Below are 15,267 nucleotides of genomic sequence, written 5' to 3'. Positions count from 1 at the left end.
TGCTTTTTTTTTTTTATTTGCATCGCAACGTTTCTTTTTATTTGCAGCTATGGTGGGTCTCGGCCAACGGAATGCCACGATATATTCATAGCATATTACTATTATATACAACTATGATAAAAACTCTGATGTATCACATGCAAAGTAAGTCATTATACCATCAAAGACTTCTATAAGATCCATGCAAAAATATGAATGGAAGTCTATTCCCACTAGAGACAAAAAGAAATATTATAAATGACAAAAACAGAAACCCCTGCAAAGTAGTGAGTGTGCACACTTATAAATTCCAATATCATGTGATTTCAAACTGCTTCAAAAGGCTGAGAATCTCATAGTTTAGACAGAATATATAGCTTGTCACCAGCATAAACGATTCCAACATTATTGTCTTTTTTTGGACAACACAGATCAGATCAGAATCTTTTATTCACCCTGCATACCTATTAAATTAAACCAATTAACCAGTTGGCTACAAATTAACAATAACATCAGTAAAAGAATATTGATATGAGATATGAGATATTGATTTCTACTAAATTGTTTGTATGCAGCATTGAGGCACAAAGTTGTCCTTACGTACCCTTTGTTGATGTCCTTACGTACCCTTTGAGAAAAACAGAGTGACTGAGAGTTTTGAAGATGCCCCTTTCATACCTAACCAAGATGCTATGAGCTGTCAACAATTAACCATCTTGTCACATCAATTTTAGGACACATTCTCCACGCTTCAAAGATTCAACATTCAAATCAATAAGTTAGGCTTTAAATTAGTAATTTCAGGTGGCAGTGAAAAATAAATTGTCAGATTAATAAGACTATAGCTGTTATTTCAATGTGTAAATTTACATACACATTTTTTTAAGGGTGGGGATGCCAAACTTGAGTCAACAGACTGAAGTCCCTGAGGGAACTTTTGAATAATCCTTTGGTTCATGTAAGCTTTGAGGTTATAACCTTAGTATAAATACTAAGGTTTTATGCAAAAGTTCCCTCAGGGACTTAAGTCTGTTGACTCAAGTTTGGCACCCCCACTCTCCAACTTTAAATATTCAGTGTTGTTGGAGCTAACCTTCTTTAAGGTGAACTCCCTCCTCTGTGTGAATGTGCTCCTGACAAATAAAGTGAAGAAGTCAAATGTTCATTTAACATTTGAATATTGTGTTGAGATGAGGTCAGTCTAACATTGCAAGGTGAAGCGATTTAGTTACTTGACAAAAAATATAGAACTCTATTTTCCCAGTTTGTTCTCGTAAATTTCTGATTCTAATTTCCAAAAATTTTTGCTTTTTTTTTCTCACAAATTTGTGACTTTGTAATCTCAGTGAATATTCAAGTTTATCCTGCTAATTGTAAGACTTAAGGAAATTCAGAGTTTTTCTTTTAACCATGAATATCTCTACCATACGGTGGCCGAGACACACCATCGCTGCAAATAAAAAAAACGCTGCAAATAAAAAGAAACGCCATGATGCAAATAAAAAAAGCAATGACGCAAATAAAAAAAAGCAACAATGCAAATAAAAAAGCCACAGTGGAACTCTCTACAATGACAGCATCATGAATAGCTGGACTGATGATGTTAGACAGTGGCCTCCGGTAACTGATGAAGGTATCTTAAATGAGTACCCATATTAATTTATAAATTAATCATTTGTTTGAGCGATAAGCAGGAAAGATTAGAGTAATAGGGAGATAATAGACTGTATCATTAAACACTGTGTAATATAACGTTAGCATACGTTACGTGTGCTGACGTTAGCAAGCTAGCAGCGTGACATTTAATCATTATGGACAGACTACGTGACTAAAAACAACAACACGTGTTTGTGTTTTGTTTTAGGTATTCAAGAATATTTTATTGATTGCCTGGCCTCCGATGACCAGAAAAACGGCAATTACAGGTCTCTGATTGAGGGTCAAAATTACCTGAGCTCCAGATGGGTCAGGCAAATTTTACACTGCCTTTTAGACAACCACGTAGCCTGTCCATAATGATTAAATGTCACGCTGCTAGCTTGCAAACGTCAGCACACGTAACGTATGCTAACGTTATATTACACAGTGTTTAATGATGATTACAAGCTGATTACAAGCTGATTACAAGAAAGACGTTTCTGACATTAACCCTTTAAGACCTGAGCTTGGCTTTATTTCTTTCAACAAACATGGGAAGAAGGCACTGAGCAACAAAAGACAAAATGACCCAAAATAAGAAAAAAAAATAGCAAAAAATTATTAAAAAAAACAATTGAAAACAGGAAAATTTAGATAAAGAATTAATAAAAAAAAAAAGTAAAATAAATACAATGAATAGACTAAAAAATAAAATAAATATGAATGAATAAAATAAAAAGAATAATGAAGAGAGAATGCTAAAAAATTATAATTTTGTAACATAATTTTAAAATATATTAATATATATATAGTAATATTACAATTGTTGTAGTTTTTCCCCTATCTTTTTTTTTTTTTAAATCTAAGTATTTTCTAAATATTCTTATATTAATGATTATTATTATTTTGTAACTATAATTATTATTATTATTATAGCCTTGGTCCAGACCCTGTCTCCATCTTTGTGATGAGCCTGTGTCCTTTTTGCCTGTTCCAGATTTGACTCCACAAGAGCTTGGACATTTTTTAGAGCACGTGGGACCAGGGAAGACTGCTCAAGGGTGCTCACATATGGTCCCTTCAAAGACCCTCTGAGCAGCAGCTCTGTGGTGCAGCCAGAGGCTTCACTGACCGCAGAGCTCAGGCCAAATCACAACTCTCGATTTCAACTTACGCTTCTCACCAATACAAGAAGCTATCACCTTGCTACATAACCTTGAGGACAGTCCAGAAAATATTTAAAAGACTTAATAATTGTATGTATTGAGAGAATATTGTTGCTGCAAGCACGCTGAAAGTGACAGTTTTAACATCAGACAGTTTTGATTTTTTTTTCAACAAGTCTGAGGAAGATCCTGCGTGCTCGAAACGTCACGAATGACAAATTAAAAAAATATAAAGAAATGGGAGCTCTATTTGGTGCGCGGATCATCTTTTTCTTTTTCGTCTTCACTTGAGTTTTTTGATCCAGCACCCAAATGAAATTTTATTTGGGATGTGCGTCTCACCACCTCTTTTTATGATTTCTTTTCTTACCCACAAAAAAGAGTGTGTTTTTCTTGAGGCATACGACAACGCCTTCATTCCATGTTTGTTCTTATAATTAATCATGTGAAGCCAAGCCAGTGTTGACACTGGTAGAACACTGCTGCCCACAGACCATGAGTGGTGAGTTTTTCAGTGAGAGGAAGAGCCACCTGACAGACAGACAGAGGAGCAACTAGAAACCAGAGGACATCTGTGGTGAGTTTCTTCTCTCTGTATGTTTTAGGATATCAGAAGAGTTGATGCAATGCAAAATATGACCTGAATTATTTTATAGCTCATTTTCACATTGACAGACAGCTACTGCAAAGACCTGAGGATTGGTTTGATGTGATCAAGTTTCCTTTTTCCAACTCAAATCTGGCCTCAGCATTTTGAATAAGATGTGATCAGCCAGCAGGATTTTAAAGACGGCGGGTAAGGAGGGTAATGCAATAGTCACTGACTGAAGATGAAGAGTGTCTCCACACACTATATCAGCCTTTCTTGAGGTACAGTTCCCACAAGACACAGAGAAGTAAAGTTTCTTTGGGTAACAAGCAAACCAAATTAGCACTGACACACATTTCTGCCTGAATGTAGTTGTTAGAGTGTTATCAGCTATGTAGAACTAAAACTTCAGATCTTGTTTGCACAAAATAAATTGTGGTTTTATAGGGAGTTATGTGCCAGACTGTTTCCATTACTCTGCTTGTCATCATGAGCAGAAACTCCAGGAAGTGACTGTACCTGGTCAAGAAACAGTCTGGCAAATATTTACATTTTGAACTTCATCTTTACAGGTGATATTTCTGCTGTGGATCACTGAGAGTTATTGAGGCCTGAGCCATGCGTCTAGCTGTGGTAACTGCTGTCCTGCTGTTGGTGTGCATCCTGGACACTGTGACAGCCAGATTTAGCAAGTACCATGCCATTGTCACCATATTACTGAACTGAAACCCAGGAGAGTTGTTGATTAAAGTACTTGTCTTCCATAAGGGTTTTATCCTGCCTTTAAATGTAAATCCTATCCTGACAAGCCATGCGGTGGAGGATGGAGCCGCATTGGTGCGAAACACTGTGCTAAATTCGTCTGGAGTAAAAAAACTTTCAATGATGCACAGGTGATGCGCGCGTGCACACACACACACACACACACACACACACACACACAATTAAAACGAGGACACAATATACCACAACTAATACTAATAACAATTATTATTATTAGTAGTATTATTATTACAAACTTTATTTATCTAGCACCGTTCATACAAGAAATACAGCACAAAGTGCTTTACAATGAGGGCAGTATAAGCACCGAGTGCTTCACATGAAAACAGACATAACGAAACAGATCTAAATTCATAAAAAATCAAAAGAGGAAATAAATCATGACATCATAAAATGAATTGTAAATCCCATAAATCATAAAATCAAATAAGATGTGTTCCTTAACTCTGGGGTGTAATTAACAAAGGCCACATCCTCAAATTTTCTTTCAGCTATTTCTGGGAACCTCCCATAAACCAACACTGGATGATCACAGTTTTCTTGGAGGCAAATAGTTAATTGAGTCAGCAACGTAGCCTGGTCCTAGAGCTTTAGAGCTTTGGAGAGGAGGAGCTTAAAATGGCAACAGAAAGTCAGTGCAGAGCGGCAGAGCATCATTAAATACACAAAAATATGTATGGGGGTATTAAATAGAATTATTATCACAGATGAAAGAGGTGCCTTAAGGGAGGGCGTCATCACACCCTGATTGGTCCAGAGGGGAAATGCACCAAGCTGCTCTCCATTCTTAATCAGGAGTCAGTGCCCACACCCTGCGCAACAGGTGGACCTGAATTACCGTCCAGGGAGACTGTGACATTCAGCCAAAAGTGAACTTTAAAAAACAGTACGTACCAAACAGTGAGGGATTGCTACAACCCCACCAGGAATGAAAATCCAGTGTAATTTGAACCCTTTGTTGAACAGAGAGCGCCATCTAGTGGGCCTAGAAAATAAAGAAAATGGCTCATGAGGCTGTCACTTCATCTACAGGAACTCAGCACACACAGGCATCAGCAGAAAAAAAAGATAGTAAATGTATCCTCATCTTGTGCATACAGTTAAGATAAAGTGCTGGTGAAGACTCACACTTCTCACCTGTCTGTTGAATTCAGGACTACTGCCGCAACAGCCAGGGGGGTCATCTGGTTTCAATCCACAATGAGGCTGAGATGATGAACGTGCGTTGTTTGACCTCACGTGCCATGCGTTATCTTCGCAATTCTTTTTGGATTGGACTCAGAAAAACAGGGAACCAACACGTGGGCTGGGTACGTAACCTCACTGATGGATGATACTCTATGATACATAGAGGAGTGTGTGTGTCACATCACTGATCCTCATCTTTGTGTTTTTCAGAGGTTTGGATACACTGATGGATCTGAATTCAAGTACACTAGGTGGCATCGTGGTGAGCCAAACAACAGCGATGGAAAGGAGCACTGCGTCGAGTCGAACTATAAAAGTAAGGAAAAATAGAGGAGAAAGAAAGATTGTAGTTTTAAGAATGAATGGACGCCAAAAAGTTATTAGTGAATCCGAAGAACATTGGGCCTCGTGCAAGAACCAACTGTCTGTGAATGCTGACATTGTGTTTAATGAACCACTGAAATAATGGTTTCCACTTCAACTCCTGATGTCACTGAATGTGATGTTTTCTGTTGTGTTTTCCAGACAGGGGATACTGGAATGATATACGCTGCTCAGACAAGAAATACTTTGTGTGCGCCAAGAATATGTGATCATCAGCTGATTTCACATTTTCAGTCAGTGTCGACATCGACAGCTGATCAGCTGTCTTGCAGTGGGACCAGTTTGTTTCATGATAACACTGCAAACACAAGCTTTTAAATTTACTGCAATAAACGCTTCAGCATTCATGTTCCAGTGTCTCATTTATTTATGGTTATGATTAGCAATATCAGTGTGGAAATGTTTAAGCTCTTCCAGATGCATTTCTTTTAAACATCTAAGAAAGATTCTGCAACAGATTTGATCGTGACAGCGATCTGTGTGCACTAAAGTCTTTATGAGATATGACTTATTATCTACTATGTGTGTGTGTTCTGAGCCGCATACTTTTTCTTTTAACTTTTAGAAGGTTCTGCAGCTGCGTTTCAAATCAAATCAAACTTTATTTATATAGCGCTTGTCATACATTAAAAATGCAACACAAAGTGCTTCACAAAATAAAAACATACAACAAAAATACTACAAATATTGAAAACCAGCCCCTCCCACCCCCACATATGAACACACACACACACACACTGAGGCACCAGGTGAGGAAAAATCCACCTATGGGGAGCCATCCACACCGAGAATTGTCACAGACTACGGCCACAGGGAGCGCCGCCACAGAGACCACCCTGACCCAGATAGACTGGGGTAGACTCCACACATGGTGCAGGACGACGTCCCCGCAGGCAGACCGGACACACCTCCCAGTGTGGAGGCCCCCCATGAGGGAGCTAAAAACTAAAAGACTAAAAGGCAATAGGATAGGGTAAAACAAGTATGAGATAAAATAATAAGAAAATGCATAAAAATTTAAGGATTTAGAGAAATTAAAGATTTAAAGATTAAAAAAATGAAGATTTAGACATTTAATAATAATAAAATGCATAAAGATTTAAAAATAAATCATTTAAAAGCATTAGATATTAAAATAACATATAATAGAAGAATTTAAAGAGTAAAAGAAATCGGTTAAAAGCCAAACTAAAAAGGTGAGTCTTGAGCCTCCTTTTAAAAACATCAACAGTCTCTGCAGTCCTGATGCACTCCGGCAGGCTGTTCCATAAGTGAGGGCCATAATGGCTGAATGCAGCCTCCCCGTGGGTTTTTGTTCTGACTCTTGGAACAATTAAAAGGATCCGTGAGGGTTGATATGATAAAAGCAGGTCAGATACATAAGATGGCCCAAGACTGTTAAGACATTTAAAAACTAATAAAAGAACCTTAAAATCGATCCTGAAACACACGGGGAGCCAATGCAGCGATTTTAAAACTGGTGGAATGTGCGCCCGCCCTCTGTTCCTCGTCAGCACTCGTGTGGCTGAGTTTTGGAGTAACTGCAGGTTAGAGATGGTCTTTTTGGGAAGACCAGAGAGCAGGGCATTACAATAGTCTAAACAACAAAAGATAAAAGCATGCATCAGCACCTCCGTGTTAGCCTGAGAGAGAAACGGGCGGACTCTGGCTATATTCTTAAGATGATAAAAACCTGTCTTTGTTACATTTTTTATGTGTGGAATAAAACTAAGCTCAGAGTCAAAAATGGCACCCAGGTTCTTCACACATTGTGAGGGTTTAAAATCTTGTCGTTTTGGTAAAAGTTTCTCTCTCTTGCCTTCAGGACCAATAATTTCAACCTCTGTTTTGTCCTGGTTGAGCTGTAGGAAATCCACTGCCATCCATGACTTGATATCTAAAATACAGTTAAAAAGGGCATCAATTGGCCCTGTGTCATCAGGAGACACGGCGATGTACAGCTGTGTGTCATCTGTGTAACTGTGGAAGCTGATGCCATGCCTCCTGATGACATCCCCAAGGGGAAGCATGTACAGATTAAAAAGAATTGGACCTAAAATTGACCCTTGGGGCACCCCACACAATATGTTCTGTTGGGACATACTACTTCTTCATAACACTGTGCCTTGAACTTTGACCTTCTTGTTCATATATCTGTTACTGTGGAGATAAAACAAAACCATTCTCCAAGCTTGCGGTCAACCCAGAGAACTCTGCTGCATACAGTCTAGATTCTAACATATTATATTCAACCACATATAGTAGAACATCCTGGTATTTGTGGCATACTGCATTTGACACACTATGTATTGGGACATACTAAATTATACGCCAAATGAGGCCTCATGAACCAGTCTCTGTTTAATGAGCCCACCAGATGGTGATCTCTGCTCAACAAGGGGTAGAAAGCACACTGCATTCCTTGAGCCTTCTCGTTAAAGCAAGAGCACCATCTTGTGGTGATGTAGCAGAAAGAGGAAAAGGGGAAAAAAAACAGAACAGCCCTTCTTAAACTCTGACAGGCAGGGACTGAGAAATGAGACACACCTGTGCGCCGGGGGAAGGGAAACCCTACAAACAAAAGCAGCACAGAGAGAACAGAGAGGAGTGAAAGTGACTGAATTCAAAGTTTGCCTCAGTTTCTGTACATCTATGCTCTAAAAACACACACACACATAAATGTAGCCTACATATGAACGCAAGATAAAAGTAAATAGAGCAGCAGTTAATCCAGGAACCAGCTGGATTTTGTGACCTTTCCTGGACACCAAGGCTGATTGCTGGAGCAGATGGGATGAATTAAACCTTCCATCTACATCTCAGACCGGTTTGGATACACCTGTGAACTTCCTGGCTGTGGTTCAGACATTAAGATAAGTCTCCTTTAAAGATCCAGTGTGGAGAATTTAGGGGGGATTTGGTGGCATCTAGTTGCGAGGATTGCAAATTGAAACCAGCTGAAACTTTTCCTGGTTAGAATTCTTTAAGTGTTCATTGTTCAGGAGGTTTTCAAGTCGAAATAGCTCCCTATGTAGATATGAATGGCTCATGCTAAGGAAACAAAATCACAGTGATTCTTATTTTCAGGTGATTTTACACTGAAAAAACATACTTAATAAATTATATTGAACTTCTTTCAGTACACCCTCACAAGTCCTACACACTGGACCTTTGACTGCTCTCCCAGATAATGTATTTTTACCCTTCATCTCTCAGTTACATATCTCCTCCTCTGACAAACGTACACTGAACTGAATGAAGCTGAGATGTTTATCTGGTTTTCTCATGTGATTTATTTACTGAATGACATTTGATTTTTAGAACTGTATTCAGAATTTTATTTTTGTGACATTTTGTGTTTGACCATTGACCATGATTGTTTAGTTTGAATATATAATATGGGTTAAATACAATGTGATGTAATTGATAAATTAATTGATGGTTTGTGTTTTGCTCTCTTGTACATGTTCCGTAGTGCATGTTGCTAGCTGTCTGAGCTAACATCCAACTGGTTAAAAGAAGCGTTCTTCTTACAGTGACAGGGTCAGCCCTGGGCAGTGACTTGTGGCGTCCGACCCTGCCGAAAATAGCCGTCCGTTAACGTTGGCATGATACACTGAACCAGCCCCTAGTTAGGCTGATATAAGCTTCTGCTGGGGAACATCCTATGATACACTAAGCTTCTTTCTTCTCTCTCTCTCTCCATGTACTAACATTCTTGCCCCATTAATACATGTTACTAACTTGGCTTCTTCCCCAGAGCCTTTGGGCTCCCATTTTTCGCAGGTTCCATCAGATCATGGCTACGCCTGGGTTGTTGGTCGTCAGCTGAGGCGGTACAGGCACCTGATTAGGATGCCCTCTGGATGCCTCCCGTGAAGGATGTTCTGGGCATGTCCCACTGGTGAGAGGTCCCAGAACATGCTGGAGGAATCCTGGGTTTGATTTTCACCAGAGAGGGCAGTGTTCACGTCCCGTAAGATTCGAAAGCCAAACCCTGTTCTTTTTTCCTAAACCACACCACATGCTTTTGTTGTTGAAGGAAAAGAAACGTCAATTTGCAGTGTTGTACCGGCATAATGAGTTTATTTTGAAAGAGACTGTATGTAAACTGTACATTTCCTGTGAAGACAGGAAACTGTCATCTTGAAAGAGGACAATGCATGTAACAGGCAGAACATGACATGATGTCCCAGAGTGTCAACAACCAACGCACACAGGGTACCTTGGACGTTGTATGTGCATGTGGAAAGTCAATGACCAAACGTCAATATGTGACAAGGTCGGGGGGATACTGTGTTGGCTGGGTAGAGGGACATCTGGGGTGCTTTGCTTGGCCTGCTGCCCTGCGACCCGGCCCTATACATGGGGATGACAATGAACGGACAGACGGATGGATGGATGGATACATTTACTATTATTATACACATAATTATTAATACACCTCAGTTTCCACAGGAAATGTACAGTTTCTGCTTATTACATGAAACAGTCCCTTTCAAAATAAACTTACAACATTGGTAAAAACGTTGTTTTTAGGTTCACTTCCTTAGGTTTAGGCAACAAAAGCACGTGGTTTGGTTTAGGGGAAAACAAATCAAGGTTTGGCTTAAAATAAGTATGGTTGTTACAAAAGTAATGCAACACATGAAATACTTCATGTGACATAAGTCACAAGCGTAACATGCTACACAGACTACTGCACTATGTTGCTATTGAAATACCTCGATTGACTTTTGGTCTACATGGGAAACTAATAACTGTCTTTGTGTGAAAGTCCAGAGTCTGTTTGACCCATCCACCTCCACTCCCAACTGCTCTATGTGGACTGCTGCAAAGGGTGCCTCTGTGCATCAGTGTCTGACCCTGAGGTCCACTGACAGAGCGGCGGTATTTGATGACTTGGGAGTGAGAACAGGATGGTCAAAGATACAACAAAGCACAGAGCCCCTGAAAGGTTATGGAGGGACTATTTCTATGAACTGCTTTTGTGATCCTTTATTATTCTTTTGTGTTTCCAATATGTTAAGCATTCTCTATGATACATATTTGCAGAGAAAGGCTCAGACAGTAAAGTTACAACACTTCTGTGGGATCAGACTGTGAGCACAGGTTCTGGTTATTGTCTCTGTGCAGGCACAGTGGAACCAAATCTGGCAACTGCACCGTAACACCAACAACAACAAAACCTCAGGAATATATTGTCACATGGCAGTGGTTTACTGTGAGAACAGACAAATAAGGTAATGTGAATGCTTTAATGTTGTAGATCGCTAAAAAGAGGTGGTCAGTATAAAACTCTGCTGTATCATGTGTTTTCCAACATGACTTGCAGATACTTTCATGACTATCAGTTAACCAACAGCTGTGGTCTTCTTGCTGCTTGAGGACATTTGAAGAAGTAGAAGCCTCTGAAAAAACTTTCAGTGGAGAAGTTGAGGTATTTCTTCATCACTGTTGTCATTTTATCTTCAACACCTCATTTTTACTGTGTCAGCTTTGTGTGAAACAAAGGTCTCTGTTAATGCCAAGTCATTATTGCAGAAGAAAAAGACACATCTGACATCCAAACACACCATAAGGCTTAATGACAAACACTGAGGTTAAAGGGCAGTAAGTCCAAACCTGTCTGGTAGCTGCAATAGACTCTATATACACCAGTCAGCCAAAACATTAAAACCAGTGGTTGGTGAAGTGAGTAACATTGATCATTTTGTTACAATGCAATGTTCTGCTGGGAGACCACTGGTCATGGCATTCATGTGGATGCCACTTGACACCCTCCACCCACTCAAACACTGCTGTGGGCTAAGTAACCCCCCTCAAGGCAATGGTATTCCCTGATGGCAGTGGCCCCCCAGCAGAAAAATGTGCCATGCCACACCACAAAACGTGCTCAGGAATGGCCTGAGGAACGTGACAAAAAGCTCAAGGTGGCCTCAAATCTCCCACACCACAATCTGATTGAGCATCTTTGGGAAGTGCTGGTGCCCCACCTCACAACTGACAGGTCTCAAATGATCAGAAGCCAGACACCACAGGACACCTTCCAGAGGTCATGTGTCCATGCCTTGACATATCAGAGACAAGTTGGATCCAGGGAGGCCCCACCACGGATTAGGGGTACCTCTGGGGTACCAGCACGTCCCATGGATGCTCTATCAAATTTGGATCTGGGGAATTTGGAGGCCAGGTCAATGCCTTTAGCTTTTTGTCACATTCCTTGGGCCATTCCTGAGGAGTTTCTGCAGTGTAGCTTGGTGCATTTTCCTGCTGGGGGGGCACTGCCATTGGGGAGTGCTGCTGCCATCAGGAGCAAAACTGCACCTCATGAATTTCTGGACCAAAAGCTCCCCAGGGGAACATTGCATTGTACAGTAACAAGATAATCAATGTTACTCACTTCACCAGACAGTCGTTCTAATTTTTTTGGCAGACTGGTGTAATTACATCAGCTCCTCAAGATCCAGTGTAATTAATGAACACACCTAAATACAAATAAATCACAATGGATATATCTCTTTATCTCCTTCACATTTTCAGGAGCAATGTCTGTCTGAAAAGAACGTCAGGTTTCTATAAAGCATTTATAGATATTATGACATTAGGTATAAAACAAAGTCACGCGTCCTGTTCTTATAATGGTTATCTACTGAATCTACCCTCATTCTTTATGAGCAGAGTGTTTAAAGAGAAGTAGCAGTGTTGCATAAGAGTCATAATTCTCTTATGATCTTATAAAAGTGCACTGTGTCACTTAAGAAGGTTTTGCATGTTGCATAGTCATCCTCGAAGGTCCTCTTTTCTTCTATATTATACTGAACAACAGAAAAATATGAGGAAGCTCTTTAAATCCAGTCAGTGTACCAGCATGTGTTTTACAGTACTCTGCTGATGTTTTATTAATGTGATATTAATGGAAAAACAAACACTACTGATATGAACTGTAGCTTCCAACTTCTGAGCAGTTTAGTTTGTCAGCCCCAGTTTTTCAATTTGATTCAGTTACAATGATAAATGTATCTTCTGATGTTAATTAGTCACACACTGCACTGCAAATTAAAAAAAAAAGAAAAACACATGCATAAAGACACAACACAAGCAAATTAAGGTTAACATTTAAAGTGTGACAACACACAGCTGCAAACAGCTGCAAATAAAACTAAGCCTGCTACAGCAAGTTTTATTTGCTAACATTAGTCTGCCTCACTTCTTACCATCAGCTCCACCTGTCATACCCATAGATTTTAATAATAACCTGTTGCTTCTTGACATTTTTTGCCAGACATTTGGCCATTGCCTCTCCTTTCCTTTAATGTCCTTGTTCTCTCTGTTCCTTTTCCTTTAAGAATAATCTGACCCTCTCTGTCAGACAGTCTGCACTATTTCACAATACCTGCTGCAGGGTGGGAGCATCACACTGATGTTGAAATGTGTTGTCATGATGACTATACATTTATTTAGCATGTAAATACATCTAACTTGTACTGTCAGTGATATAAGTCAGTAAGTATGGTCTTGCACTTGATCCCATTAAACGGTCAACCATAGACCTTTACATGGGCCCCCTTCGGCCTTGGGCCAGGACCATCCGTACCCTTTGAACCCCCTGATGTGGGGGCCTGACCGGGTCCATTTGTTTTGTCGAGGAAGAGACTTCTGCGGGTAATTTACCTCCCAGATCAGAAAAAGTGAGCACACATTAAATTATCAGAGAAAATAAGTGAGCACACAGTAGCACCTTGTGGCCAAGCTGCCTGTGTCCAACTTGTCAAACAGCACCAGTGAAACACTGATTCGTAATGTTAAACACCTCTAAATCACCTGGTCTGTTTCTTTCGTCTGTGGGTAATACAGCTCCCTGTATAGAACTGAACAATGAAGGAATTCTAACCAGGAGAAGTTTCAGCTGGTCACAATCTGCAGTTCTCACCACCGCATGCCACTAAATCTCCCTAAATCTTAGACCCTGAACCTTTACTTACTGAGTTATAACAAGTCAAGTTGCCATTTCCCAGCATGAATAATAAACTAAGCACAAAAAGATCAGGCACCTGATTGTCAGCACCTGGGGGGTACCAGGAGCTCAAAACAAGAGTCGATAGCAACAGCAATAAAAAAGCTGTTTGGCAAATTTTTCATGGGCGCAACCCATATACTCGGCTCTGCTGCTCATCCCACAAATGCATGTTCCTTACAAATGTACTTCACACTACTGTCCTATTTCCAGCCTCGCCGCCCCCTGAATTAACTGCACTTTTTCCCCACTCACTCTCTGCTTGTACATACCAGCTCATATAGCAGCTCAGTTTCTCTGCTCCTGTGGCAGCTTGACTCCTCTCCTCACCACTGATGTATAAAGAGAACTCTAAAGCTGTTGCTGTGTCTTGTCTGTGATAAAGAATGGATGAGGACAGACACGTTGTTGAGGTCAAGAAATATCCAGAGCTATACGACCTACAATCCTGTCATCATAAAGACAATGGCCAAAAAGATACTCACTGGTGAGTCATAGCTCTGGAGATCGGCTCTTCAGTCTTGGACTTTTATTAAGGGTGTCCACACCTGGTTTTAAGCTATCGCAGAGGTGGAAGAAGTACAGATCTTTCAGTAAATGTAGTAATAACGTTGCATATGTCTGTGAATGAGCTGCAGCACGATGCCTCAGGTGTGTACAAGGGGCAGCACTTGACGAGCGGCACTGTGGTGGCACTGGTGAGTTTTCAGCTTTAGTCAAAGTGTCCACTCCCTTAATTGTGTGTAACTTTAAGACTTAATTACATTCAAACTTGTGAGTTGTATAAAAATTCACCCCCTTACAGTTATGATGAATGGAGAGATGAGCTATAGAACCCAAAGCTGCTTTTTGCACTAGGCTGTAAATATGATTTTTGTTTTTATTGTAGAGTTGGGCAGTTAGATTTCAATAATATAGACACTGGAACAAAGATAGCACCTATTCATTGCAATGGAGCTGCTCACATAGTGCATACGCCCAAAAGGTTTTCTAAATTCTTGGTTTACTTGCGCAGTATGCTGCCCACTGAATACACGCAGTAGTGTTTTGGTCACTGGCCCCACCACAAGTTCCTGCTCGGCTCACAGACTTTACATTGTGATGATGTCACAGGTTTTTTAATTGTCGGTGAAGATTTTCAAGGTTTTTAAATTGCTTTTCTCGGCTTGAGAAATGTTTTACGAATATAAAACCACCATGGATCAAAAATTCAGCATAGAAAGATTTGTATTTGACCTGGTTTGCAGTTGGAGGTGTCCTGTCAGCAGTTTTACAGATGTTTCTTTTATGATGGCAGTCTATGGGGAAAATGCCTTCTGGGCTGCAGGCGATTTTATTTTTATTTTTTGCTGCAATACCATGAGTGACCACTGGGAAAAATTTGCTGTAAGGCTGATTGGCTTTCTTGGGGGCCTGATTTTAACATGGGGGTCTATGGGGATTGACTCACTCTTGGAGTCACTGCAGCTTTTAGCACTTCCACATTGACCAAAGGGCCTGTCCCAATACCCACACTTCCCCTA

At 40.2% G+C, this 15,267-nt stretch overlaps 1 protein-coding gene across 7 annotated transcripts; it reads left to right on the top strand.

Moving 5' to 3' along the window:
• Nucleotides 1-3,221: 3,221 nt before the first annotated feature.
• LOC117246417 (C-type isolectin Sp-CL4-like) lies at nucleotides 3,222-6,074 on the top strand. 7 transcript variants are annotated; one of them, XM_033610285.2, is made up of 7 exons: nucleotides 3,222-3,360; nucleotides 3,459-3,579; nucleotides 3,945-4,060; nucleotides 4,141-4,265; nucleotides 5,310-5,465; nucleotides 5,554-5,659; nucleotides 5,869-6,074. In XM_033610285.2, the coding sequence occupies exons 3-7, from the start codon at nucleotides 3,991-3,993 to the stop codon at nucleotides 5,934-5,936; spliced, it is 525 nt and encodes a 174-aa protein (XP_033466176.2). In that variant the 5' UTR covers nucleotides 3,222-3,360; nucleotides 3,459-3,579; nucleotides 3,945-3,990; the 3' UTR covers nucleotides 5,937-6,074. The 7 variants fall into 7 exon arrangements, with proteins under 7 accessions (XP_033466176.2, XP_033466177.2, XP_033466178.2 ...); XM_033610286.2 differs by having other exon boundaries at nucleotides 3,223-3,360; nucleotides 3,459-3,653; XM_078164030.1 differs by having other exon boundaries at nucleotides 3,313-3,360; nucleotides 3,440-3,653.
• The last annotated feature ends 9,193 nt before the right edge of the window (nucleotides 6,075-15,267 follow it).

The sequence above is a fragment of the Epinephelus lanceolatus genome, chromosome 22, assembly GCF_041903045.1.
Source record: "Epinephelus lanceolatus isolate andai-2023 chromosome 22, ASM4190304v1, whole genome shotgun sequence".
In the NCBI taxonomy this organism is placed as follows: Eukaryota; Metazoa; Chordata; class Actinopteri; order Perciformes; family Serranidae; genus Epinephelus; species Epinephelus lanceolatus.
The sequence above is the reverse complement of the archived record's forward strand: the minus strand, read 5'-3'. Positions and strand labels throughout refer to the sequence as shown.